Source organism: Trichechus manatus, unplaced genomic scaffold (genome assembly GCF_000243295.1).
Source record: "Trichechus manatus latirostris isolate Lorelei unplaced genomic scaffold, TriManLat1.0 scaffold00001, whole genome shotgun sequence".
Classification (NCBI taxonomy): Eukaryota; Metazoa; Chordata; class Mammalia; order Sirenia; family Trichechidae; genus Trichechus; species Trichechus manatus.
In genome coordinates, this window is record NW_004443937.1 from 4,067,415 (window position 1) to 4,094,683 (window position 27,269).

The window sequence follows — 27,269 nt, forward strand, 5'->3', positions numbered from 1 at the left end:
TCCCATTGTTGATACTGCCAAAGGGCTAAAGTGCCAAGGGCCACTTTTGAAGTTTTCTGTTAATCACCTTACTCTATGCCCTTTTGGGTTTCTGCCTCAATAATGAAGACTTCAAGGAGTCTTGTGAGCAGTCACCTGCTGAGGATTAAGAGCCAGACACCATCCCTGCAGCCACCTGCCATCCGGCTTGATCAAAGCCCACTGCACTGGCGATGCTTTGAAAAGCCTTGCACCCAGTATGCTTTTTCCCTGTCAACATCATTCTTTGTACAAGACTTCTTGTCAAAACCCCTAAAAATCCATAGCATCAAAGAACTCTTAACTCTGAATGTCACATTGCTAAGGAACCAAATGTTTGTGCACTACGTGCTGGCTCAGGAAAGTGTTAAATTTGCTAGCTGAAAGGCAGTGTCTTAAGCCACACGTGCCTTCAAGCCACATGAATTCCTGCTGGGGACTCCTAACAGAGCATTAGCCGTGGTAGGTCAGGAGCTGCTCAGCTCAGTCACTTAGTAGGGGCTGGAACTCCACGGGAACACAGAGGTATGGTGGAGAAGGCTCCATGCCCCCACCATGGAGCTGACTTAGTCATACACTGTGGGGTAGCCATGGCAGAGAGATGAGGTGGCCCTCAAGCCTTGCTCCTGAGGGAGCAGGCATCCGGCCATCACTGCTGAGAGGAAAAGCCAGGTGACTTCTTTGATAAGCCAACCCCCAGTTGCTGACTCCAACTCATGGCTACCTCATGTGTGACAATAGAACTGTGCTTCACAGGGTTTTCAATGGCTGATATTTCAGTAATAGATCACCAGGCCTTTCTTCTGAGGCACTTCTGGGTAGACTTGAACCTCCAACCTTTTGGTTAACAGCTGAGTGCTTAACCACTTACACCACCTAGGTGCTGGTACCCTGAAAACAACCACTCCTTGGAGATAGGGTGGCATCGGGAGTGGCAAGTAGGATTTTATCTTTAAAAATCAACAAAAGGTACATGGAATCTCCCTGGCACTGCACTGAGAGGGGCTCTTCGGAGCCCAGACTGACTGTGAGAGAATGACAGATGACTAGCCATGAGCAAAAGTGTGGGAAGGGGGGCGGCTGCCGAGTGTTTGCCGTCTCACGTAGATCCTTCTTCTGAAGGCAGATTTCCTACTCTGGTGGCATCTTTGAAACTGTTTTAGAAACCTAGCTAGAAAGAAAAGACGAGACAGCCCTGCTGGGTCAGACACATGGACTTTCCTAATTTCCTCCTGGAACTGCTCTACAGTCAAGGTACCAGGATCTCCTCTGTCTATAAATGGCAACATACTGAGTGTCTTGCCATCTCGGGGGGGAAAAAGAGAACATTTGAAGAAGCTCTGCCTCCCAGATGAGAACTTAGCAAGCAGATGTTCATCCACAAATTGATCTTAAACATAAGAGAAGATTGTATGTTCTCTACGTTCTCCTTGTGGCCATCCTCTTTCTCCTTTCACTGGAGATGGGAATATCCCTGGCAAAGCCAGGGCCAGGCCGATGCTTGCCATGAAGTTGTCACTACCCAAGTTGAATTTGGAAGCAGAAGATTCCAAGGTTTGGGATTCAGCTTTGCTACCTCCTGTTTTGTAAGTTGCTGTTGAGTCGGCCCCCAACTCATGGCAACCCCACGCACAACAGGACGAAATGCTGCCTGGTCCTGTGCCATCCCCATGATCGGTTGCAGATAGGACCATTGTGATCCACAGGGTTTTCACTGGCTGATTTTTGGAAGTAGATCACCAGGCCTTTCCTCTTAGTCCATCTTAGTCTGTAAGTTCTGCTGAAACCTGTTCAGCATCACAACAACACACAAGCGTCCACTGACAGGTGGGTGGTGGCTGCACATGAGATGCATTACTACCTCCTAGCCACCATGCAGTGTCATTAGTGGCCACCTAGTCTATTCTGACTTGGGGCAGCCCCGTGTATGCAGAATAGAACTGCTGCATAGGTTTTCAAGGCTGTGACCTTTCAGAAGCAGATCACCAGGCCTGTGTTTTGAGACGCCTCTGGACGGGTTCAGATCACCAACGTTTTGTCTAGTAGTCAAGCGCTTAACTGTTTGCGCCACCCAGGGACTCCTAGCCACCACGTAACCTCATGCAAATCCCATGACTTCTCTGACCCTGAGTTTCCCGTCTGTAAATTGTAGTTAAAACCCTAAAAACCCATAGCATCAAAGAACTCTTAACTCTGAATGTCAAATTGCTAAGAAACCAGATGTTTGTGTGCTAAGTGGTGGCTCAGGGAAGGGTTAGATCCTCTAGCTCACACATTTGCTGCATGGTGGAAGTGACGTAAATGGATGAAAAAGTACCCGACAGAACCTGGAGACTGGTAGGCTGCCACTGAGGGCGTGAGTGGAGTGAGGTGAATGAGTGGACAGCAGAACAAATGAATGAACAGACATCACCAGGAAGCAGAGGGGCTTCAGTTGAACCCAGCAGAAGAGCTGACAGGAAGCGTGATTTCCTGTTTCCAAGACTGCGTAAGAAGTCTTGGCTGTTGGCATGCTGTTGCTAAGAAAAATCAGAATGGACATCTTCACTCCAAGAACTTCCCCCCGTGGAAAATTCCTATTGCTCTATCTCTCTCTTAAATTTTTAATCTTTAAATTTCCTTAAATTTGAAGGCAGCGCAAGGTTGACGTCATCATTCTTCTTCTCAGTCGAATCAGCCAGGGGTACTTCTGACTTCTATGCATGTGTTTCTAGGTCTCAACTACTCAATTTTCACTGCTCAGAGTTAGGGCTTAGTTGATTTGGGCAATGGCCTCTGAATTCTGTGCATTAAAAACAAACCTTAGATTATGCTTGGTTTGCTGGTAGATTTGTCCCCAAATCCTAGTACCTGATTGAAGGTGGCATCATAACTAGCGTGGCTACTGTTGTTCGCTGCCGTCAAGTTGGCCCCCAACTCGTGGCAACTCCATGCATAATGGAACAAAACACTGCCCCGTCCTGTGCCATCCCCATGATCACTTGTGGATCACATTGTTGTGATCCATAGGATCTTCATTGGCTGATTTTTGGAAAAAGATCACCAGGCCTTTCTTCCTGGTCTGTCTTAGTCTGGAAGCTCCGCCGAACCATGTTCAGCATCACAGCAACATGCAAGCCTCCACTGACAGACAGGTGGTAATTGTGCATGAAGTGCATTGGCTGGGAATCGAATCCAGGTGCCCTGTATGAAAGGCGAGAATTCTGCCACTGAATCGCTATACTGGAGGTCAAACCTCCCCTGCTATAACGCACAGCACCGTTTTGTACTGCAGATGCAGTTTCGTATTTTTTGACTTGGGCCCCAGACAGGGCTGTCCTTTCAGAGAAATGTGACTACAGAGTGACTTCACAGAGACCCTGGGAATTCAAGGCAAGAAAACCCCTGAATTTCCCACGTTGTTGTTGTTGTTAGTTGCCGTCAAGTCAATTCTGACTCATGACGACCCCATGTGTATAGAGTAAAACTGCTCCATAGGGTTTTTGAGGCCGTGGACTTTCAGAAGCAGATCTCCAGAACTATCTTTCAAGGTGCCTCTGGGTAGGTTCAAACTACCAGCCTTTCAGCTAGTAGTCGAGTGCTTAACTTAGGGCTTTGAACCGGTTCATTCTGGTTTGAACCCCTGCTGAGAATTTGCCTTTCCACCCCACATATACTGAATCAGAATCTGCATTTTAACAAGCTCCCCCAGGTGATTCTTACTGAATCAGAATCTACAGTTTAACAAGATTCCCAGGTGATTCTTACTGAATCAACCTACATTTTTAATAAGATTCCCCAGGTGAGTTCTTGTTAAAATGTAGGTTCTGATTCTGATTCAGTATATCTGGGATGGAAATGCAAACTCTCAGCTAAGAATCACTTGGGGATCTTGTTAAAATGTAGATTCTGATTCAGTATATCTGGAGTGGAAAGGCAAATTCTTAGCAGGGGTTTGAACCAGAATGAACAAGGTCAAAGCCCTGGCTTAACCGTTTGCCCTACCTAGGAACTCTAATTTTGATGCTGTCATGTAGGGTTTTAATGATAGCCTTATAATAAGCAAAATTGTGAACTACATTTACATTTTCACAATAATTTATGTGCCACACACCCTGTTTGGGAATAATTTTAGCATAATTTGGCTTTGCCCCAGTGCCAGCTGAAATGTGAATTTGTGTTAGTCTGTAGAGAGTGATTTGGCAAGCCATGCTACAGGATGAATTTAACCTGAGTAAGTGCTAAATTAGTTCTGAGTGTCTTTCCCTGAAGGAATTTAAAGACTGCACAATAGACATGTTGCAGGTAAAAGATCAAATATGTGATTCCTAGCAAAGACCCCGCAGCCCGATTTTCTACTATAGTCAAGCACGGGGGAAAAGCCAGTCCTCAATCTGATAAGCAGACTAAGTGATTCTTGGAAGCTGAGTTTCGAAACTCAGGAGGCACTAAGAAGGAAGACTGGTAAAGACAACCAAACAGTAACTTGAATATAAGACATCAATTTTGGTAATTCAAAATAGATTTCACTTCGGTAGCCTGGGTTTCTACCTTGTTAATACAAGTCTTATATTTTCAGAGGGGAGTTTTTGAGTCAGTTGCATTTACAGAGAAGGTAATCAGGTAGAATATTATTCATCCAGTTTTCAAAATGTCCTGATATCCTCGGCTGCTCTGGCCACTGCTGGTCTCCAGGAGAGTATGTAATTGGCTACTAAACTGGAGACATCCTACCTTCCCAAGATAGCCGAAGTGTCCGGGAACATAGTAAGGCTGCTGTGTAAGGAGTCGTGGTATGGGCTGTGTTGTGGTTTGCCATGGCAAGGGCAAATTGGTTAATAACTGTAACTATAGTGATATTTAATCAGTCTGTACAGAATAAATGCTTTACATGCATCATGTCGTTTAACCTTCATAACAGCATAGTAGGTGGCACTATTACCATTTACAGATGGAAACCTCAAGCTCAGGGAAGTTAAGCAGCTTTTCCAGAGTCACACAGCTGGGAAGTGCTAGAGCTAGGAAGTCCAGATATGCTGAATCAGAACTCAAGCTCTAACTTTTCCTGATGCTCACATTCATATCCAGCTGTGGTTATATCTGTGTATGCAGACAACTCTCAGTAGCAAGAACCTGCAGCCATTGGTTGTCTGGCAGCGCGGTGTTTTCCTGACTTGGACGGGCTCCTCTGCCAGGCTGCCCCTGCAGCTGTTGTTGGTTGCTGCTGTCGAGTTGGTGCACGACTTACGGCAACCCCGTGCACAAAGGAACAAAATGCTTCTCAGGCCTGTGCCATCCCCGTGATTGGTTGCAGACCGAACCATTGTGATCCACAGTGTTTTCACTGGCTGATTTTCAGAAGTAGATCACCAGGCCTTTCTTCTTAGCCCATCTGAGCCTGGAAGCTCTGCTAAAACCTGTTCAGCATCATAGCAGCACGCAAACCTCCGCTGATGGTGGCTGCACATGAGGTTCGTTGGCCAAGAACCGAACCTGGGTCTCCCGCACAGAAGGTGAAAAGTCTACACTGAACCACCACTGCCTCTCTTAAATCTGCCCCACCCCGCCCACCTACACACACACAACTTAGTGGTGCTGAATTAGCCACCTTCCAAAGAGACAAGGCCCAGAAAAGGCCCCATGGGGGTTGGGTGCAGAGTGGGAAAGAGGATCTCCTAGGTAATGCTGACTAGCTAATGCATAAATCAACAAGACGGGAGCTTAGTGTGTTAAACAGGTTTTAATTCTCAGCTGCCACTGCCGGCAGCACTACCAGGCAACCACCTCAAGAACTGCAGGCGGTGTTTGAAATGACAGGAGTACAGAAAGTCTAAGAGCAGCTCTTACAAAGAGTGTATGTGAAATCTATATTAATTTTGGCTTGTTAAAATCTGATATGCTTCATTGCCCTCACCTAAGCTTGAAACAAACCCTGGTGGTGCAATGATTAAGAGCTCGGCTGGTAACCAAAAGGTCGAAGGTTTGAACCCATGAGTCACTCTGCAGGAGGAAGATGTGGCAGTCTGCTTCCATAAAGATTACAGCTTTTAAAACCCTATGGGCAGTTCTACTCTGTCCTATAGGGTCTCTATGAGTCAAAATTGACTCGATAGCAATGGGTTTGGTTTTTTTTCAGGTTTAAGCTTGAAACAGGGACTAATATGTTCTTTGGTGGCTGGGCTTGGGGGGAGAATGGGTGTCTAACTAAAAAGAGAAGGACGATTTGCCAGAACCACAGCCAGACTCGAGCCTCCACACCCAGATGACTCATCTGAATGGGTCTAACTCCCCAATAATTAAACACTAGAATGTCTGATCCATCATCGTTTAAGCCTGCTGCTGACTTTTTCTCACAGCTGGGCTAGACACGTCTCTCTTTTCCTAAGTATTCTGTTTCTCCATCTCTCTCGAACCATATTCCAGTGGAGATTTCTCAGTTTGTTCCATCATATGTTAGTTCACTTGACCTCTTCAGAAACTAGTTCTACAGGAATCTAAAAGGAAAGGAGCCATCTTTCAAATCAAAAGTAATATAATTGTGGCAGCTCTTAGAATGCACCTACTACCAGTTGTGTTTGGAGCCCTGGTGGCCCAGTGGTTAAAAGCTTGGCTGCTAACCGAAAGGTTGACAATTCAAATCCACCAGCCACTGCTTGGAAACCCTGTGGGGCAGTTCTACTTTGTCCTATAGGATCACTGCGAGTCAGAATCGACTTGACGGCAACAGGTTTGATTTTTTTTTTTTAACCAGTTGCATAGAGTCGATTTCAACTTACGGAGACCCCGTGTGTGTTAGAGAAGACCTCTGCTCCATAGGGTTTTCAATGGCTGATTTTTCAGAAGTAGATCACCAGGCCTTTCTTTCAAGGCACCTCAGGGTGGACTCAAACTTCAACCTTTCCATTCCGACCTTTCAGATAGCAGTCGAGTGCAAGAGGAGAGAGTCCAGGAACCTGCATTCCTGAAAATTCCGTGGTGAAAGCCTCTAGTAATTTACATCAAAAAAGCAATGTGAAAGAGAGCCTTCTTGCCTGAAAACATTTCCTGGGCAACTATTCTCAGCAAATAAACTGTTAGATAATTAAGCACTATTAAACATCTCAGGAGCCTTGGTGGCACAGTGGTTAAAGCAATCAATTGCTAGCCGAAAGGTCAGTGGTTCGAAACCACCATTGGCTCTGAGGGAGAAAGATGTGGCAGTCTGCTTCCATTGAGATTTACAACCTTGAAAACCCAGTGGGGTTGCTATGAGTCGGAATCGACTGAAGGGCTGTGGGTTTCGTTGTTTGGTTATTAAACATTTACTATGAGGAAACACTGTAAGAAGATTCAAAAGCAACAGAGTATATGGCTCTAGCCCTTGTATTTATCTATGTTTGATAAGAAGATACAGGAAGCAAGTTCAGTCAGAAAGCAGCATGTTAAGGAGGGCAAAAGATCACAGTGGGAATGACATACCTAAGTTTCATTACTAAGTTTAAAAGGGGAACTGGCTAAAGTCTTGCACCTTTTTTGACCCAAGAGTTGCAGACAGGCACTTTCCAGAGTTGGGACAGCCACATTCTGCCAGAGCTAGTCCAGGGATCTGAGTGAAGGGCCTACAGGGCATAACTAGGGTCAGAAACGGAGACAGGGAGTTACTTGTGGATCATAGCTCGACAAAGGCTAGGCCCTGGAAGTGCAGAAACAACAGACGTTGCAGTGGTGACATCAATAGGGAAGACAACATAAAAATTGATCCAGCTATTACCAGGCGTCTCAATTCAAGGAAATTAGGAATCAGGAGTCCTTGACAGACAGGGTGAGTCCCTGGGTGGTGCAAACCATTAACACCCTTGACTGCTAACGGAAAAGTTGGAGGTTCAAGTCTACCAAGAGGCACCTGGCAGAAAGACCTGAAGATCTACTTCTGAAAAATCTGACACACATGGGGTCACCGTGAGTTGGAGTTGACTAGATGGCAACTGTTTTTTTCCTGGTGACAGGAAAAGAGAGGGAGTACTTGCTCCACAAGGTGTGAGCATCACTCTCCCCTGACCTCTTCACCTAAGCTTTCACCTCATCCGTGCTTCATATCAGTCGGAGGTTGGGGGAGGGGGCCTAGCTGTGGATGAAGTAACCCAGAAACCCTCTGCTTCTGTGCAGATGTATGGTGATGGGTTCAAACTTTTATTCTGGAATTCCAGTGAGAATACTTGGAGGCAGGTATAAACCTTGATAAACCCCTGGGACATGGATATTTCAGCCAGGACTGCTCATCAACAGCTTTCCTGCCTAACCTAGGAGGCTGTGAGCATTGGTTAAAATGCCACCTGTGCCCTGAAAGCCCTCACCCATGCGTAAGGATACAGCCTGTGCTGCCCTCTAAATACAATCCCCAGAATGTCTTCTGCAGTTAGCTGACACCACGGGTGGAGTTCAAGAATATCTGAGCAAGGGAGAAGTGGAGAGGTACTTGGCACTTGCTTCTTGGTGTCTGGAAACAGTGTGTCAGCATCACTGGATTCGCCACCCAGCCAGCAGGCATGCTCCCACCCCACCCTTGCCACTGGAGCTTGGGTTCCTGTCAGTAGCAGCTGCACAAGGTAGTCGCTCAGCTTAAGTTTCCCCACCCAGGCTTATGACACATTTTGCCCTCTTGTCTAGAGGGTATGAAGTCACCCCTCGTCCTACTGCATACTTTATGAAGTAGTTGACACTTGGATTCCAGGTCTGCAGTGACCTCCCTGCTCTCTCTTCTGCATTCACCACATTCTAACCTTCACAGAGGGTGTGCTGGTCACTGTTTGTAACAGTGGGTTAACCAGTACCAGTTGCCATCAAGTTGACTTCAACTCACGGTAACCCTGTGTGTGTCAGAGTAGAACTGTGCTCCATAGGGTTTTCAGTGGCTGATTTTTCAGAAGTAGATCACCAAGCCTTTCTTTCGAGGCACCTTTGGGTGGACTCGAACCTCACCCTTTCAGTTAACAGTTGAGCACATTAACCATAGCCATAATCTGTCTTCAAGGGATTTATATGCTAAAACAGAGCACAGGGACTCAGTTATACACAAGAATATGGTCCATGGTCCATGAGTCTGTGCAGAATATCAAAGTTCTGCACAACAGTTGTTAGATCAGTAATTGAAGATTGGTTTCACGACCCATGATATTCTTCTTCCCATTGGATTACCCAATATGTCTATAAAATATTGGCATGTTTTCCCCAACTCACCAGATTTGATGAGCCTGGAAAATGCCATTTTCTCCCTCCATACCTTGAACCACCCTTTTGCTCTTTCCCCACTGCAAACCCCCCTGGGCTGCCACTTGCCCCTTCGATTCCAGACACCCTGACGACACTTGTAACTCCTTAACTCCTTTACTTCTGTTTTAAGTATCATCTGTGTCTAATAGAGCTAAACTGTAGCATCATACGCCCACCCGTTTGTTGTACTGTGATGGCTTGCAGTTGCTCTCATGCTGGAAGCTATGCCAGTAGTATTTCTAATATCACCCCTGGTAGACAAGTTTCAGCAGAGCTTCCAGACTAAGACAGACTAGAAAGGAAGGCCTGGCGATCTACCTCCAAAAATTAGCTGATGAAAACCCCATGGATCACAACAGAATGTTGTCTGGTATAGTGCTGGAAGATGAGCTCCCAGGCTGGAAAGCACGCAAAATACACAGTGGCCGCAACAATGGACTCAAGCATACCAACGATCGTGAAGATGGTGCAGGACCAGGCAGCGTTTCGTTCTGTTGTATATAACGTTGCCATGAGTCGAAGCAGACTCAGTGACAACTAAATCATATACTACTGAGGAGTGTTTAACCATCTGGCCTTTGTAAAAATGCTCTAACCAGGAAAATGTTCTGAATTTGACCATCAAAAAAAAAAAGAAAACAAACTCATTGCCGTCGAGTCGATTCTGACTCATAGTGAGTGTATATCAAGTATACATATTGAGAATTCTTTAAAACTTCTCACTTTAAAGTGAAGCTTACCAGCAAGCCTCTAGGGAATGTGAGAATGAGGAAAAAACATTAGTACAATAAAACCTATGAAAACCGGAACCTGTGTAAGGCAGAAACCTGTCAGAGAAGGAAAACTGCAACATTTTCCACTCAAGCGAGTGATAGAAAAGTGGTAAGACTGTACCTTGTCAAAGGCAGAAAACTTGTGAGACCCCCAAAAACAAGGCAGTCCCATCAAATTCCAGCTCTCATAGGTTTCAGTGTATTTAGGTATAATCATTTGTATTTAAAGCGATGGTTATACAGTTGACCAAGACTCTGTTTCACCTTTCACTTCTCTTTAGGGCCTCAGTTTTACCACCTGTAAAATGGGAAAATTCAACCGAAGCGTCTCTTATGCCATTTTTTTGCTCCCACATTTCATGAAGCAGCTTTCAAAGAGATGGTAGGATTTCATGAAATTCTAAAGAGGGAGTGGGGGACTTAGCGTCTGTATCAGAAGAAAGGACGGAAGTGTCAAGAGGGAGAAGGGGAGACTATGTGAACAACTAGTACATATTTGGGATCAGAGTGTTAGGGGCAGGTTGGAAAGTTGGAGGATGTGGACAAGATTAAGGAATTTGGAGAATCTGCACATGGCAGATCATCTCTTTCACCCTTAATCAAGAGATCAATCTGTGTGGCACCTTTCTTCCACAACCACTCTCAAGTCAGTAACAGGGATGGTAACTTTCTTTTCATCTCTTCCTGAAATTGGAAAGATGGTGATAAAGACGACATTTTCCTATCACTTCTTTCTCAGTGCATGTATAGGCAGGGCTGGCCTTGAGTAAACCCATTGCAGCCAAGAGGTGTTTTCCAGTATATAAACTCATCAGATCATATAGTTGGACGAAACACTACTGTATGGGAAGAAGTTTATTGGTGAGGCCCATGAGTTGCATCTCTGTGTGTGTGCGTACATGTGTATGTGTTTCAAAGATAAACCCGAGTATTTTTCCCTGAAACAACAGCAAAGAACTTTGGAAAGCTATTAAAGTCTGCAGGCAAGCAAAACATATTATTGTGTAAAAGTAATAAGACATCAAAGTTAAAAGCTAATGGAACCCAGAAAAATAATAGAGGAAAGCAAATAAAAATTGCTGAAGTCCCATACATAACCTTAGGGAAAATTCTGGTGTCTTTCTTAGCTAATTGAAAATGCAGGGGAAATTGCCTAAGCCAAATGTCATGACCCAGCTTGGACGTGAGTTTGGGAGAAAGGAGAGTTAGCATGATTGTTCTATATTAGGAATCTCCAATGGGCCGGCCCTGCCCTTGTCCAGCACAGGCCACTGGCCCCACCTTTCTCTCCTGTTCCATGACCTCTGGTTTCCTCAGCCTGGCAGCCCCAAGAAACCCGGGACCCGGCTATGTCACCCCAAACTGGCGGACACTTGCTTTCTTATGGTCCCCGTAGGCGCCCAGAGAACCTGTCACCTGTGGCCCTAGAATGACATAAAAGAACGATTCTGCTGCTGGGTTTTCTTAAGGATTTCATCAGAAATGGGTGTGGTTCTCTCTGTTGGCACAAGCAAATCTTTGTTACACTGCCTCATCCAAGAACAACTATTAACCGAGTCTGGGAAGGGTAATCGGTAATTCCAGCCCAGCTGAAGATTATATAATGTGGCCTGTTTTAGTAATGTCATTCAGAGCTCCGTAACAGACACCTAAACCTGCCAGCAGCTGGGGCAACCTTCACGTGGCTTCATTTGTCAAAGAGAAATCCGTATCTCTAAAACGCTATCCCAAAGAAAGAAAGGACATAACTCTACATGGAAAATGAGTCCTGAAACTAGAGTCAATATCTGGATTGTGGTGCTGACTCCATAACTAGGCTTGTGAACCTGGGCAAATGATGTATTGATTTATAACGCTTTTGCATAATGTTTCCTAGTTTATGGAACACGTTCACAGCCACAATCATATTTGATCCTTACAATAACCCTGGGAGGTAGTTGGTGATGGGTTTAAAAAGAAAAAGGAAACAGAGATGATCTGGGTTGATTAGCTGACTCATTTACGGTCCTGTAAACACATTGGAGGGTCAGGACTTGAATGCCTCAACTCCCGATTCCAGGCTATTGCTCTTTCCATTGTTACATTAACATCACAGGTTGTTGTAAAAATGTACAGGGTTCTTATATGCCACATGAGAAATAGGGATATTGTTTGTGGTTTGCATTCACTGTACTTTAGGACTGAATCCTTGAATTTGGGGCTAGCCAACAAGTTCCAGGTGTGGGGCCCATTTTTTTTTTTTAGTTACGTTTTTATTTTTAATGTATAAAAGATATTATAACTGGCAATTTCAGAGTCACTGAGCATCGTTAGAGATCATTTTCAGCATTTTTTACCCAGGGCAAGATTCTGGGTTTTTGGGTTTTTTTTTTGCTGTGCTCTTAGGAAAGTGAGCTATAAAGATTAATTATCTCCCTTTTCTTTAATGGAAATAATCTCCCTTTCTTACAAAAGGAACAAATGCTATAAAGTTTATTGGGTGTCCTATAATCCTGTTTTTGAAAAGCTGTGTATTATTTTCAGTCATCTTCCTCCAGGCATTTTCTGAGGGTTTGGATATACTGGGAAGCCAAATATCTGTTTCTAGACCGCCCACCCCGCCCGCCCGCCGCTTTTAGTCATTCCTGTCACCTAAGCATCCTCTGGCATACTGGGAAAATCCAATTTGTCTTCTTGCTTGGTAAGATAAGAAGAAATGCAGCTGACATTTCAGTTGAAAGGGCAGCTTTTACCTCCTTGAATCTTCCCAGAGAGAGTTCTAGAGAGTAAAGAAGCGACAGGTTTATTTTTCCAGGGCCCATCTTCTTTTCCGGGACTCTTTCTTTTACCTTCCAACCCCCTACCTAAAAAAAAATTAAAATTCTCTAATCTAGCTATAAGAGAACAAAAGAGTCATCAACAAGTGTTCCCACTGTTTTCATGATAAACAAAACTACCTGAGCGTCTCTGAGGAGGTAATTGATGACCTCAGCAGTCTTTCTTAGAACAGCCTCTTCAGTTAAACCTGGGAAGAGGGAGAAAAAAAAAATGCTTCTCAGAATGGTTAACATTTGCATCTTATGATCCAACTTCCTTCTCTGTCCCTCTGTCTTACACGCACACACACACACAAACACACCACGTACACACCCCTACCTTCCAGTCAAGGACATTTCAAGAGGCTGGTCAATGCCGCCCCCGTGTCTAAAACCTCAGTGTTTGCCTTTGCAGGGACTTTTCCAACTTTACCTAGAAAAGAACTAACCAGAACCTTAGCACTTGTGGTCAGCCTGCTTCCGGCTGTGGCTTCAGTCAGTCTGTGTGCCCCGGCAGAGGAAGCGCTTGCCGTGACGGGAACTGCACAGGCTGGATTGTAGGAGGACCAGGGCAGACAGTACCTAACGACATTGGTATGTGAGATGACAGCAGCAAGGAGTGAGGGACACACTGAGGGAAGTCTCCGACCCGGAGTGACAGACGCTCAGGGAACCCTGAGCCCCTCCCTTCCCCCACCTCGACCGCATACACACACACACCCCCCAAGATGAACTCGTGTATAAACAAAATATCTTAGTTGAAGATGACTTTCCCAAAAATGCAATAGAAGCCAAGACTCTGAGACATGTTTTTGATCTTGAATAGACATAAAGGCAAGATTCTGCAAACATTTACAGGCCTTTGGGCTCTGACAGGCTCCCCTGGAGTGATGCAGCAAACAGCTCAGCCTTCTGTATGAAAGGCTTAGCTAACTGAAAAGTAATGGGATTCAGATGTTCTTTCTCTGCTCCCTGTGTTCATAATTGGGATAGTCTAAACATTTTCATTTAAAGATTTAGATTCTCTGTGCAGAGGGTGGTCCTGTGGGTGAAGGAATCTGACACCACATTGGAACTTACCCTACTGAACAGGATGTAAAACCAAACGGAGATCAAGAAAACAGTTTGGCTAAAATTGCTGATTAATTGTAACTACTGGGTAGATCAACTCTGACTCACGGTAACTTTAGGTACAGCAGAAGGCAGTGTCGCCCGGTCCCGCATCTTCTTCAGGATTCCCAGCACATTCAAGTCCATCATGGCGCAGCTGTTATGCCACTCCATCCCACTGAGAGTCTCTCTCGCCTCAGTGGCTCTCTACTTCATCAAATACAGTGTCCTAGACTTCCTTTCTAGTCTGTCTTAGTCTGGAAGCTCTGCTGAAACCTGTCCACCATGGGTGACCCTGTTGGTATTTAAAATACTCATGGCATAGCTTCCAGCATCATAGCAACACACAAGCCTCCACAGTACAACAGAGAGACAGAGCGACGGTGGAACTACTAGGTACTCCTTGGTAATTTGAGATTTGACTAAACAGCCCAGGATAATTACTTAATCAAAACACTACTAACACCTAGGATCTCATATTGGTGCATCTACCCACCTCAGTGCAGAAAAGATAACAAAATATGCCATCCAGGGCACCTGGCTTCTCCGTACTTGAGCTTGTTTCATAGAGTTAGAATTTAGTGGTAGTCCCCTATCCCAGCTTTTCATAATTAGATACTAAGGTTGGAGAGAGGCAGTGGGGGAGAACCTATATGGTGGCAAGTGATAAATATCTAGATGGGAAATCCTTTTCCAACTTTGCACTGAAGGCTTTCTCTGAGTAGAGCATGAGAGTTCGTCCCCAGGATCCGGAACTATGGCCCAAAATAGCCTGCAGCTTCAATTTGTTTGAAGTCTTGGGTTTTATCTTTAAAATATGTATCAATTTCATGTTCAGCTCCAGGGCATTTTTTGTGTATATTTAATATAAAAATATTTGCAATCATTTACCATTGACTAAACGGTAGCAGTGGTGGTTCAGTGGTAGAATTCTCGACTTCCACGCAGGAGACTTGGGTTCAATTCCCAGCCAGCGCACCTCGTATGGAGCCACCACCTGTCTGTAAGTGGAGGCTTGCGTATTGTTGTGATGATACACAGGTTTCAGCGGAGCTTCCAGATTAAGACAGACTAGGAAAAAAGCCCTAGTGATCTACTTCTGAAAATCCGCCAGTGAAAACCCTGTGGATCACAATGGTCCAGTCCACAACCAATCATGCAGGACCAGGCAGCGTTCTGTTCCATTGTGCATGGGCCGCTATGAATCAGGGCTGACTCGATAGCACCTAACAACCACCACCACCATTGACTAAAATGGACACTCTAAAAAGATGCATTATTTCTTTCTGTGGCTTTACGTATCCCTTGAGCAGGGACTTCATGCCCCAGGATTACATGTGTCTGGTTTGTAGAAGTACAAATAAGGCAAAAGCAAACACACTCACGCACACAGGATATAAGTGCATTTCCTTTGCTATTGAGGTGAGGAGCACAGATGCCAGTAGCAATCATCCTAATGCTGGTGGATCCCATGCACTTGTTCGGCAGGTACTTAGTAGGCACTCACTGGGGCTACATGGAGCTCCACAGAGGCAAAGCACCATGCCCTAAGACCTGCACCATGATCGCAGTCCTTCGACTCTAAGCACCTTGAAGGCAGGGGCTTTGTCTTTCTCATGTTTACATCCTTAGCACATAGCCCTGTGCCTGGCACCAAACAAAAAACCTGTTGGTGTCGAGTCAATTCCCACTCGTGGCGACCCCATGTGTTTCAGAGTAGAACTGCGCTCCATAGGGTTTTCAGTGCTGTGATCTTTTTGGAAGCAGATTGCCAAGGCTTTCTTCCAACATGCCACTGGGTGGGTGCCAACTGCCAACCTTTAGGTTAGTTGAGTGCTTAACCGTTTTTGCCACTGCACAGAAATCTGTAAATGTTCTGTAAATGGTTGTTGAATGGAGGAAGTCAGTGCATTTTGCATTTGTTCAAAGATCTTTCTGAAATCGTTGCTTTGGGGGCCAGGAGTCACATATGCTATGAAAGAAGATGGGAATATACCATGGAAAAACTCTCATTTTAATCTATGGTAATTTGGTCACTTGTTATTAGAATGAAGAAGGGAAACTGTTCCTTAAATATTCAGCTGCATGCAGACTCTTCAGTGCGTTGATTTTCTGGATTCTTTTGAAGACCTCATTAGTGTGGACAGACTCTGTTTGGAAATCTGTGTTTGCTATTTTTATACAGGGTTTGCTAAGCAAATGAACATATGAAAGACTGGAGCGCCAGATTTTAGATTAATTCTCTAACCATTTTAGACAGTTTAGCATTCATTTGCTTGTCAGTAATAAGTTAGTTACAGGTGAGTTACAGCCGTTCCCTAAAGCAGTTTGCACATGGCCGTCTCTTACACTCCCTCTATCTAGTTAGGCCTGTTGAGCCTTCGAGGGGACTCCAGCTCATTTCCTTCCTTCTCTCTCCCTCTGCCAGCCCCCTTGTCCCAGCCTTCATCATTTCATGCCGTGTCATTAGTCTCTCTCCTACTCCAATTTGTCCCACACCTCTGACCAATTCTCTGGGATTCTGCAGTCTGAGCTACTCTTACCTCTCTCCTCTAATCCCCAACTTCAGCCAAACTGATTTCCTCATCGTGCCTCTACTGTCTTTTGAGAATCCTGATGCTTAACCCTAGGTTGGCAAAGTGCTAACCTTTCTTCCAAGCCCATCACAGACACTGTGGCTAAGTTAGCACAACGGTTAAGCACTCAGTTGTTAATCGAAACGTTGGTGGTTCAAACCCACCCAGTGGCTCGGTAAGAAAAAGACCTGGTGATCTGCTTCCATAAAAACTAAAACCAAGAAAACCCTATAGGGAAGTTATCCTTTGTCACATTGGGTGGGAATTGACTCAACGGCACCCAACAACGATAGCCTGCTGTATTCCATTGTTTCTTTTGTTTTATTTTAATCTAGGTGTCCTCTCTCCTTAACTAAATTACACACTCTTTGATGGCAGGAGCCCTATCTCATACTTTCCGGATCAAAGCCATTTCCATTCCCAGGAGATCCAGACATGCAAGGGCCACGTCTGAGATGTTCACTGCTGTATGCTCGGCAGCAAGCAGAGAAATGGGGTGCTCCTTAAGCGTTTGCTGAATTTCTTATATTTTTAAAAATATCATCTTCCAAGGAGGCTGATAGTGCTTATACTATTGATTTGAATCAAAAGAACAGTTCATGATGGAAAAATTTGGGAACAGTTAAGGGTGATGGTTAAACAACATGATGAACACAATATCACTAAACTGTACGTGTGAAGGTTGTTGAAATGGTAAATGTTTTGTTACATATATATTTACCACAATAAAAAAAAAAGTGCACAATAGACACAGTCAAATATGGGGTGGGGTGGTCAATGACAGAGACAGATCCATCTACAAGACAAGGATTGCCATTACTAGAAGCTGAAATAGACAAGGAAGGATCTCCCCTTACAGCCACACCTTGAATTCAGACTTCTAGCCTCCTGGACGGTGAGAAAAGAAAATTTATTCTGTAAAGTCAAAAAAGAAAAGAAATACTGAATATTTCCCCCAAAAATATACTCAATACCAACAGTTTACAATCTGTAAACATGAGACCGTTCTCAGGATCCCCTTTAAAAAATTGGAATGAGTCCTGTCCCTTGAGGACAAAAGACTTTCCAGGGCTTTAGTTTTCTGCATCATGAAATGCAGCAGTAGGATCGGTGACCTCCATTCCCGCCTGGCATCACATTCCCTCCCATTGCAGTGGGTGATTTATCCATAGGTTCCTCAGAGTTGGAGAGTTTCAGTGGGACTTTGGATCTCTGCTCTTCAATTTCTTCTTTTCCTTCAGGGTCAGTCTGTGCATATCTGGGACCTCTGACAGCTTTTCGACCTTCTGATATATGATCTCTGAAACTAGGCTTTGGGTTAATGCTTCTTCACCTCAGCCCACGCCCTCTCTCTTCCTTCAGTGGGGCCTCTTTGTCCCCGTAACAATGAGTAAGCGCCAGCCACTTGTCCCTCACGTGTGCCTTCTTCTGAAAAATTAGACTCATTCCTCCCTTAGAGTTGCTCAGACTCTATGGTCGTGCAGACTTGAACTCGGGATAGTTCCTTGGTGGGACAGTGTGAATATGACTGAAGGATTGACACAGAAGCCATCAGTCTAATCAGTTATGGGTCACCTCAGCTGCCTTTCGGTGTCTGTACCACCCTTAAATGTTTTCAGACGCCTGCTCTCCCTCTCTTTTTCATTGTGGATACACAGTAGAAAATCCATTACACACAGGGAAACACTTCAGATTTTTAAACTAATCATCTTTGAAAGGGGGTATTGTGTCCAATGGTCTTTTGCCCATTGCTCTGGGATAGAAAATTGATTAAGATGAATACAAGCTAACATAAAGTCACATGTGAATTAAGTGTCTATCACAGGGTATTCGGTATAGGAAAGTTGTTGTTGGTAGTCGCTGTGGAGTTGACTAACAGCGACCTCATGTACAACAGAATGAAATGTTGCCCAGTCCTGTGTCACTCCATCTTACCGAGGGTCTCCCTCACCCTCATTGGCCCTTCACTTTACCAGACATGATGTCATCCTCCAGTGATTGATCCCTCCTGATGACATGTCCAAAGCAAGCAAATTGTACAATGTTCTTTTGTGATCCATAGGTTTCCTTTGGCTAGTTTTCAAAAGTCGATAGTTAGACCTTTCTACCTAGTCTGTCTTAGTCTGGAAGTTACACTGAAACCTGTTCACCATGTGTGACCATGCTGGTATTTGAAATACTTGTGGCATAGCTTCCAGCATTACAGCAACATGCAAGCCACCTCAGTATGACAAACTGACAGATGGGTGGTGGATAAGAAGGTAGAGATTGTCACTTTTCATATCTAGCAGTCATTATGAGCTACTCAGGTTTATGAGTTAAACATTTGTCATCAGACCCCAAGCAGGAAACAGAGATGATTTTCATTTCTTCCTTCCATAAATATTTATTAAATGCCTACTACGTCTTAATTACTATACTAAGGTAACAGGCTAGTGAGTTCCCACCCACTAGACTCCCCACATGTCTTAAGGAAACGCCCTAAAGTGGGCATGATGCTACATTGCCAATGCAGTGTGCTTTCTTTGTAGTATTTTTCAACCTGTTCTTCTGTGATTTCTGTATCGCTGGCTTGCCTCAGGTCAAGACAGTATACTTGTGTCACTTGATTTATAATATTTACATATGTTTTGTGTAATATTGTTTTTGATTTTAAGTACGTTGATGCCTTCTATCATGTACAACAGAGATTAGCAAACTCTGACCAGTGGGCCAAATCTGGCCTGCCACTGGATATTTGTAAATAAAGTTTTATTGAAACACAGCCATGCCATTAATTTACATATTGTCTATGGCTGTTTTCAGGCTATAACTGCAGAGTAGTTAAGTAGTTGTGACAGAGACCTACAAAGATGAAAATATTTACTATTTAGAAAAATTTTGGTGACCCCTGGTGTACACAAAGCAACAACAGCAAATTATTTTTGTGTGTGTACTGGGGCGAGGGGGCTAGGGGAGGGACATGATTTGTTTTAAAATGTTTTTAAATTTATCCTGAAGGATCAAAATGGGCCAGGCAAGACATAACACTAATTAGATCTGGATGAGTCAGTCTTCTTCCCCTTATCTCATGCTGATTAAGCTTTTCTTACTGCTCATTTCTGCCTCTCTGCACAGGACTTGTGAGGCATACTCTTTAGGAGAAAGGCATATGTGGGCAGAAGGAAGTAGGGTGGGAGGAAAAGTCTGTCCTGTCCTCTTCTGTTCATCAGTAGTGAGAAACTACTGTTTACAAGCATAGGCTCCCTGTTACCATTGCTGTTGAGTCAATTCCAACTCCTAGTGACCCTGCAGGACAGAGTAGAACTGCCCCATAGGGTTTCCAAGGCTGTAATCTTTATGGAAGCAGACTGCCACATCTTTCTCCTTCAGAGCGGCTGGTGGGTTTGAACCACCAACCTTTTGCTTAACCACTGCGCCACCAGGGCTCCTTAGGTATAGGCTAGAGACATCAAAAGGATGGCAATGACAGGGAAAGAAAACTGACTGGTTCTCTTTAATCCCAGCTCACAGCACCTGCCAACCATTTCAGGCTGGACAGAAGAGGAAACACGAGTTAGAGGAGTGGTTTCCACAAGCTTACCAACAGGGAAGGGAACCAGCTCTCTGTTCCCCACTTTCAGCCTCTTCACCATCCTCTCCCAAGCAGATGTACACATAAACATCTGTAACAAAACACCTGGGATCTTAAAATTCATTTCACTTTCAGAGGATTTGCAAACCATTTTCCCAGTATGCTGCTTCTAGAAGTACCCAGCATGTTAGTTCTGCAACAGATAACCAACCTAATGAGACATGGCACCTAGAAATATGACATGGTGAGGTTGAAGATTGCCTGTCTTGTGTCTACCTCTGGAACTGACTCCAGACTCCTTTTTTTCTTTTAATGTGGATTCTAGGAACGAAACCTTGATTGGTTCCCTAGGATGAGAGCCATGTCCTTGGTCAGCAGTGATTCTGACGGAGAACAGAATGAGCTGCGGAACCTGCAGGAGAAGCTGGAGTCCACCATGAAGCTGGTCACTAATCTTTCTGGCCAGCTGTCAGAATTAAAGGATCAGGTAAAGAAACAAAATCTCATCCACCTCCACACACACATCGCGCGCACACACACACACATACGCACAGACACCAAATTTGATGAGAATAAATTAGTAGTGCTTATGTTGAAATTTGGAGCAGTTCTCCTGGACTGAAAAGAACCTGGCAACGGAGGAAAAATTCATTTACTGCAATAGTCTCCACTTCCTCCCCCCTTCACTCTCCTTTAACTGAATAAGCCCCTGGTACTACTTTTAGTGTTTTTAAGGACAAGGTTTTAATATGAAAGACAAAACCAGAAAATGGGAAAATGCAAATTACTTTAATGAAGTACTGTACAAAAAATTGGATGCGTAAAGGTATACCCTTTTTACTTAGGTTAATCACTGATAGGAGATTAAAAAGCTCTTACTGATTTTGCTTCCTAGCTCTCAAATCCATCAACACTTCACCCAAGATATTTAAATCCAGTGACCAGGGATAAACCGTAGTCATGGAAAAGCTCTTTTTGGTTCATTTATTTGCCAAACACATACTTAGGGTGCCTATCATATGCCAGGCATTATGCTGGAGATAAAACAGTGAATGATGTAGACATGATCCCTGCTCTCACAGAGCTTAATAGTCTACAGAAATGCTGCCCCCTGCCCCCATCCTGTTCCCTATCAATAATATAGATGCTTTGCTCTTTGAAGGATATTTGGGGAGGAGGATTTATACCGAACTCTATGTACTCGTTCCCCTTCTTGACCCCCTTAAAACTAATACCCCACAGTCACTAGTCATCTATCTAGTGTTCAGATGCATCTGCGTGTCAAGGACGTGAGACCTGGATGGTGAGCAGACTTATATCTTGGTTTTATTAGTGCTTTGCTTTCACTGAATGGGATAATCACGTACAGACATGGGAACAGTTCAGCATTTTGTGTGAACTTCTGAAAGCTTTTTAATCAACTCCATAGACAAGATTATAAATTTTGCACAACGATAGGTAGCAGGCAGTTGTGCCCTAGAGATAAGTTGCAAGATACACCCACAGGTGATTTATCGCTCTTCCATGCATCATAACTAGTGAAGACCCAGTCTAGAATAAACTCTTCCTGGAGATGGTTTACAGAGGATTTTTAATAATCCTACTTTGAATTATATTTCTTTTCCAACTAGACTATTCCAAGTTGTACCCCACCATACCGTTTGGCCTCAAGTTCTTTTCCTTCACGTGAATTAACATGCAAATAAAAAAAACTAATGAGAGAAGAAGTCTTTATTTATGAAGCTGTCTACAACCCTGAGCTTGGTAGCCACCTAAAATGAGTAATAACCTAAATAAGGAAAACTAATGACTATCTAACTAGATTACTTTGCTTATTATTTTATCAACTTTTTACCCCTGCTGTGAAACATTTGACAAATGCTCCACAGGACAAAACTGATTCATGACTACGTGGTTGGCTACAGCTGCTTGTCTTTCCCCCCTGAAGAGCAAGGCAAGCTTCCTAATGCATCTAGCAATGCTTCAGATATCTTCTTCTCCCTTTTGAGATGGCTACAAGAATCTCGGTTAAATGGGATATTTTTAACTAGGTGCCAAAAAATCTTAGAGAAACCAGTCTGATACAGGCTTTAATACAGGAACTGTTTAATTGTCCATCAAGCCTGATACCATTTTTCAAAGAAACAAATGATATTTGTTTCATGCCCAGGATGCCAGAATTGCAAGATCTCAGGCCTTGTAGCTCTTGTGTGCCAATGCAAGCAAAATTCATTCTTGCTCACTCATTACTGTTTCTCAGTATCATACTTGGAAGCTCTCTGGGGGCATGTTTCTATCAATATGAGAAATTGGTTGTTTCCAAGTTACTAGAGAGTTTCTTAAAATGTGTCCGAAGCAAACCATTATTGGGTATTCTGTAGTGGTAATACCAAGCACACCTTTCTCCCTAGGCTTTGCCTGTCCTTTCAATACTAAGAATCTGCTGTTTAGAATTATTTGCTGAGTGTAATGCTGAAGCTGCATGCAACACATACTTTGCAAAGTGAGCCTTATTCAAAGGAGTGAGTTGAGCCAAGGAGTTAGCAGAAAGACTCATAGGTAGAGGAGAGTACCAGGGCTGTAGATGATCTCTCTCCCCTACTCCCTCTTTTTATTCATGAGGATGCTAAGGTACAGGGAAGGCTCTTAGGAAGTTTATCCAACTTCACATGCCATCACTAGCGCTGGCACTCCAGATCCTCTGGGTTTGTTTTTACGTTGTATGTGTTTTTGTTTTGCATCCTGTTTGCCTGTCATGGATGACTATTTAAATTCTTACTCATTTTTTTTTTTTTAAAGAGCCTTAAAGTTTCAGAAATCACAGCATGCACTGAAACAGCAGGGAGGATACGTTCATTGCCATTTTACATAACTCAGCATAGCAGATACTTGGCATCTTTTAAATCCAAGGTAGAATTTTTTCTATGAAGCCCAAGTTTTGGCTTAAACAAAATATGGGAAACTTGATTACATATGGACTGAGGTTCATTAAGTGACATTAGAACCTGTTTGGTTTAAATTACTTGGTTTAAGCCCTTTATCCATTTTTTGTTTTAAATGTTGGCAGTTAAACCATTGTTTGGAAAGCCCTTTCCCTGTAAATGAATTTGAAGTTGAACCAGTTTTTTCTTGGAAGATAGTATAGGCTAAAGAAAAGTAGGAGAAACCGGTAATAAATTCTCAAGTGCTTTTACCAGGATTGATCTGCTTAAGTTTTAAGTTAGTACCCAGAATTACAGGAGAAGTTCAGCATAGCTGCTTTTAATTGGGAACATTTTGCTTCTTTCAAAAGGAACTAGTGTAAGTTGTCTTTTGATTAGTTAACTTCTAACAAACCTTGAATGTATTTGTTTGAGAATCAGCTTGTTGAGTAGACTTGAATTTTATTAACTTTGGCATTATAGTAATCATAAAGATTTCATAAATTGTTATGAATAAAAAAATCATGCAGATATGTGAGAGCACTGCTGGTTCTGAAATGTTAATTGTGAGAATTCCTGCCGTCTGATAAAGGGAAAATTTTCTGAGTTAAAAATTAAAGTCTCACGAATGATTAATGAGCAAGCAACACTGTGATAGACATTTCTTAAAATGGCTATGAAAGAATACCATTCACTGGTAAAAGTGCTGGAAAACACAAAAATTGCTTCATCACTGAGATATTTTTTTAGATCTTCTGGTCCAAAAAGCCGCATAATGGAGCAATGATAGCTTAAATGTGGATGCCTTTGATTTTAATCTTTACTGCTATTGACCTCTTTCATGATGGTTCTCTTGAAAATACCAGTTTGGGTAGAGAAAAACAAAAGTTCTTATTAAGGGGTTAGTAAAAAGCCTGCTTAGTGGTGTCACTTTTTCTATTATTGCCAGTTGACTAGAATGGCTATTCTAAGTGTTACTTAATGATGCATCTCGAAGTTTCCCCTCCCAAGAGATTCTGAATACTAAATGGGATTCTCTTACATTCTTATTCCAAGGAGGAGGACTAATGTAAGAACTTAAATTGTTTTTTTTTTTTTTTTGCATGTTTTCTTCATAATTCAAAAGAGCAAATATTAAGAGAAGAAGGGTTCACTTTACTGAATACATGAGTGGCTTCCTATAGGACAGTGACCCATATTGATTGGTGTGTCTCTGTTAGGAATACAAGAAATGCTTGAAAATTCAAACCATAGTAGCATGTTATAATGTTTGGCATTATTCATGCAGAAGGATTATCTTGATAATACTGACTGTTTAAGGAAGGGTTTAAGATTAGAATAATTACCCATAGTTGGAAAATGGAATATTAATTAAACAAACTTTCTTGAATATCTATGTTCCTTACCCTGTGCTGGGACCACAAAGGAGGACCAAGGCAACATGAACCCTCTAGGATCCCATAATCTAGCAAGAAAGACAGAGAAGTAGACCTCTAACAGTATGATGCAGTGTGACAAGTGCTATGATCTGAGGCATGAATAAAGTGCCATGGGCCACTGAGAAGCAGGCAGTGCCCCATGAGGACTGAGGAGTGAGGCGGGAGCTCAGCTTCTGTAGTCTTACAAGCAGGGGACTTCTGAGATAGCAGAGAAATGCAGTAGGGGGCATCTCTGGAAAGGAGCCAGCATGAGCAAAGGCATGAAAATGCGTGGCATGCTCAAGGAATGGCAATATGTTCTGGTTAATTCAACCTGTTCTTTCAACCAGCATTTATGAAACATCTATTACCAGGTGCAGCGCTAGGGAGTGGGGATAAAAAGATGAATAGAACCTGTTCTCTGCCTTCAAGGAACTAAGGGTCTAGAGTGGCAGACAAATAGGTAAACAGAGATGTTATAATTCAGCCTGGTAAGTATGTGATAGGGCTGTGAACAGATAGCTCTGGGAATTCAACGAGCCCCTGGGCAGAGGGCTAGCGTCATTCCCACAGAAACCTCCTCAGAGGTGGTCATGCAGGAGCTTGCATTCCAGCCTGGAAAAGGTTGTCAGGTGAAAGAGAGGAATAGAGCAGGAAGGATCAACTCTAGGGACCTGAGCAGTATCTGTACATTTCTATGAAATTGCTATCAGTATGATTTTATTCGAGGGATGTTTTGGGTTTACTTTTCAGTATTTTAGGCCTGTCTTTATGAGCATGACTGATTTTATAGGACTGTAAAAATTAATTCTGGCTACTAGAGTTTCCCAGCTGTTTAGAATCTGAGTAAGCAAGACCTTGCCGTTCAAAGACTACTCGGATCTGTAATAAACCAGATTGTGGCATACATGTACTTTCGGTGAAACTTGTTTGGTGTGCCAGCCTTTAACGGTTGAGAGGCCAATACTTGTAGATTGCTTTTTTGCTCATTTGGACTCTGAGCTTTATGTTTTTATGAAACATCTTTCAGATGTTTGGCTGCATCTGCTTTGTAATGCTATGATATTTTTTGTTTCTTGGTTAGACTGGGGTTAAAGGAGGAATACTCAAATTCAAGCTTGTTCTATACTTATGTAAATATGAAGAACAGCATTGCTAAATGGGAGTTTTCAGGATTGTTTTTTACATGCCCCTACTACAAATGGGACATTTCACTATACTCAGAATAGGTGTTTCAATATTAGATTTTGAATATAGTTACCTTAGATCTGAATCTGTTGGATATTTTATCAAGAATGCTATTTGCGAATATGCTAAGGATAGACTTTGGTCACTATTTCTACTTGTTTTGATATCAGGTAACAGTAATGGATAATAGTGATCCCTCATGACAAGATTATATATATTTATATATAGAGAGAGAGACAATGTGTGTGTGTGTAACTGGGTGAGTATATAGAGAGATAGAGATAGAGAGATAGATTGATAGATTGATTGATTTGAGCTAATAAAGCCAGAAATTATATGAGAATATGCACTAATGGGCCAGGAAAACCTAACTGGCCAGAAATGTTGGTCTTGATTAGTTACAGGCTAGATTTAGTCCTTAGGGATTTTGTTTTTATTTTTGTTCCCTTATAGTTGTAATTCAGGGCTCTGGTGGCACAATGGTTAAGAGCTCAGGCTGTTAACCAAAAGGTTGGCAGTTCAAATCCACCAGCCGCTCCTTGGAAACCCTATGGGGCAGTTCTATTCTGTCCTGTAGGGTTGCTATGAGTCAGAATTGACTCATAGGCAATGGATTTGTTTTTTGTTTTTTTTAATAGTTGTAACTGGATGATGACCACTGTCAAAAGGGCCAAAAATTTTAACATTTGCCCAATTCCTTCTCATTTATCAGTCACCTTGAGGGCTAATGTAATGTGTTCTGCTGACTTGCTTGGTGCCTGTTACCACTTCTATTCCTCTAGTTTCTCCCATTTGTAATGGAAATGTCGGAAATGTCTAGCTTGTGCTTGTTCTGCCATTGTACCTTTGGAAGCAGATAACTTGTATTCTAGATTTCACAGATGAAGAGGAATTTTTGGATTTTGGACTTGGAGTTAAGACTTTTGCTATGATATGATGGGGTGAATATGTTTTGTATGTTGCAAGGATGTGATTGTTGGGGGGCCAAAGGGTGGAATGTCATGGTTTGAATTATGTCCCCCCAAAAAATGTGTGTATCAGTTTGGCCGTGCCATGATTCCTGGTATTGTATGGTTTTCCTATATGTTGTAAATCCTGCCTCTATGATGTTAGTGAGGGCGGATGGGCGGCAGTTGTGTTAGTAAGGCAGGACTCACTCTACAAGATTGGATTGTATCCTGCGGCAATGTCTTAAGATATAAAAGACAGAAGTGAGCAGAGAGACGGGGGGACCTCATACCATCAAGAAAGCAGTGCCGGGAGCAGAGCGCGTCCTTTGGACCAGGGTCCCTGCGCCGAGAAGCTCCTAGTCCAGGGGAACACTGATGAGAAGGCCGACAGAGAGAGAAAGCCTTCCCCTGGAGCTGATGCCCTGAATTTGGACTTTTAGCCTACTTTAACTGTGAGGAAATAAACTTCTATTCCTTAAAACCATCCACTTGTGGTATTTCTGTTATGGCAGCACTAGATGACTAAGACAAGTGACATTACTTAAATTACGGCCATTCTGTCTAAAAGGCCATGGTTGATCAAGATAGGATTTAAACAGTCAAATTTGTGTTCCTACTTTGTGCTCAACTGGAGGGAATCCTCTCCAACACCTTACCTCATTTGACAAAAATGATATGTATACTCAAAACACTTTTTTTTTTTTTAAATGTGTTCCAA

General features: G+C 43.1%; 1 protein-coding gene across 1 annotated transcript in view; it reads left to right on the plus strand.

The window, feature by feature from the left end:
* ITPR1 (inositol 1,4,5-trisphosphate receptor type 1) overlaps positions 1-27,269 on the plus strand; it is a 399,887-nt gene that overhangs the window by 368,625 nt on the left and 3,993 nt on the right. The window contains exon 58 of the mRNA XM_023735093.1: positions 20,400-20,561. Coding sequence (XP_023590861.1) covers positions 20,400-20,561 — 162 coding nt within the window. The remainder of the gene's footprint in view (positions 1-20,399; positions 20,562-27,269) is intronic.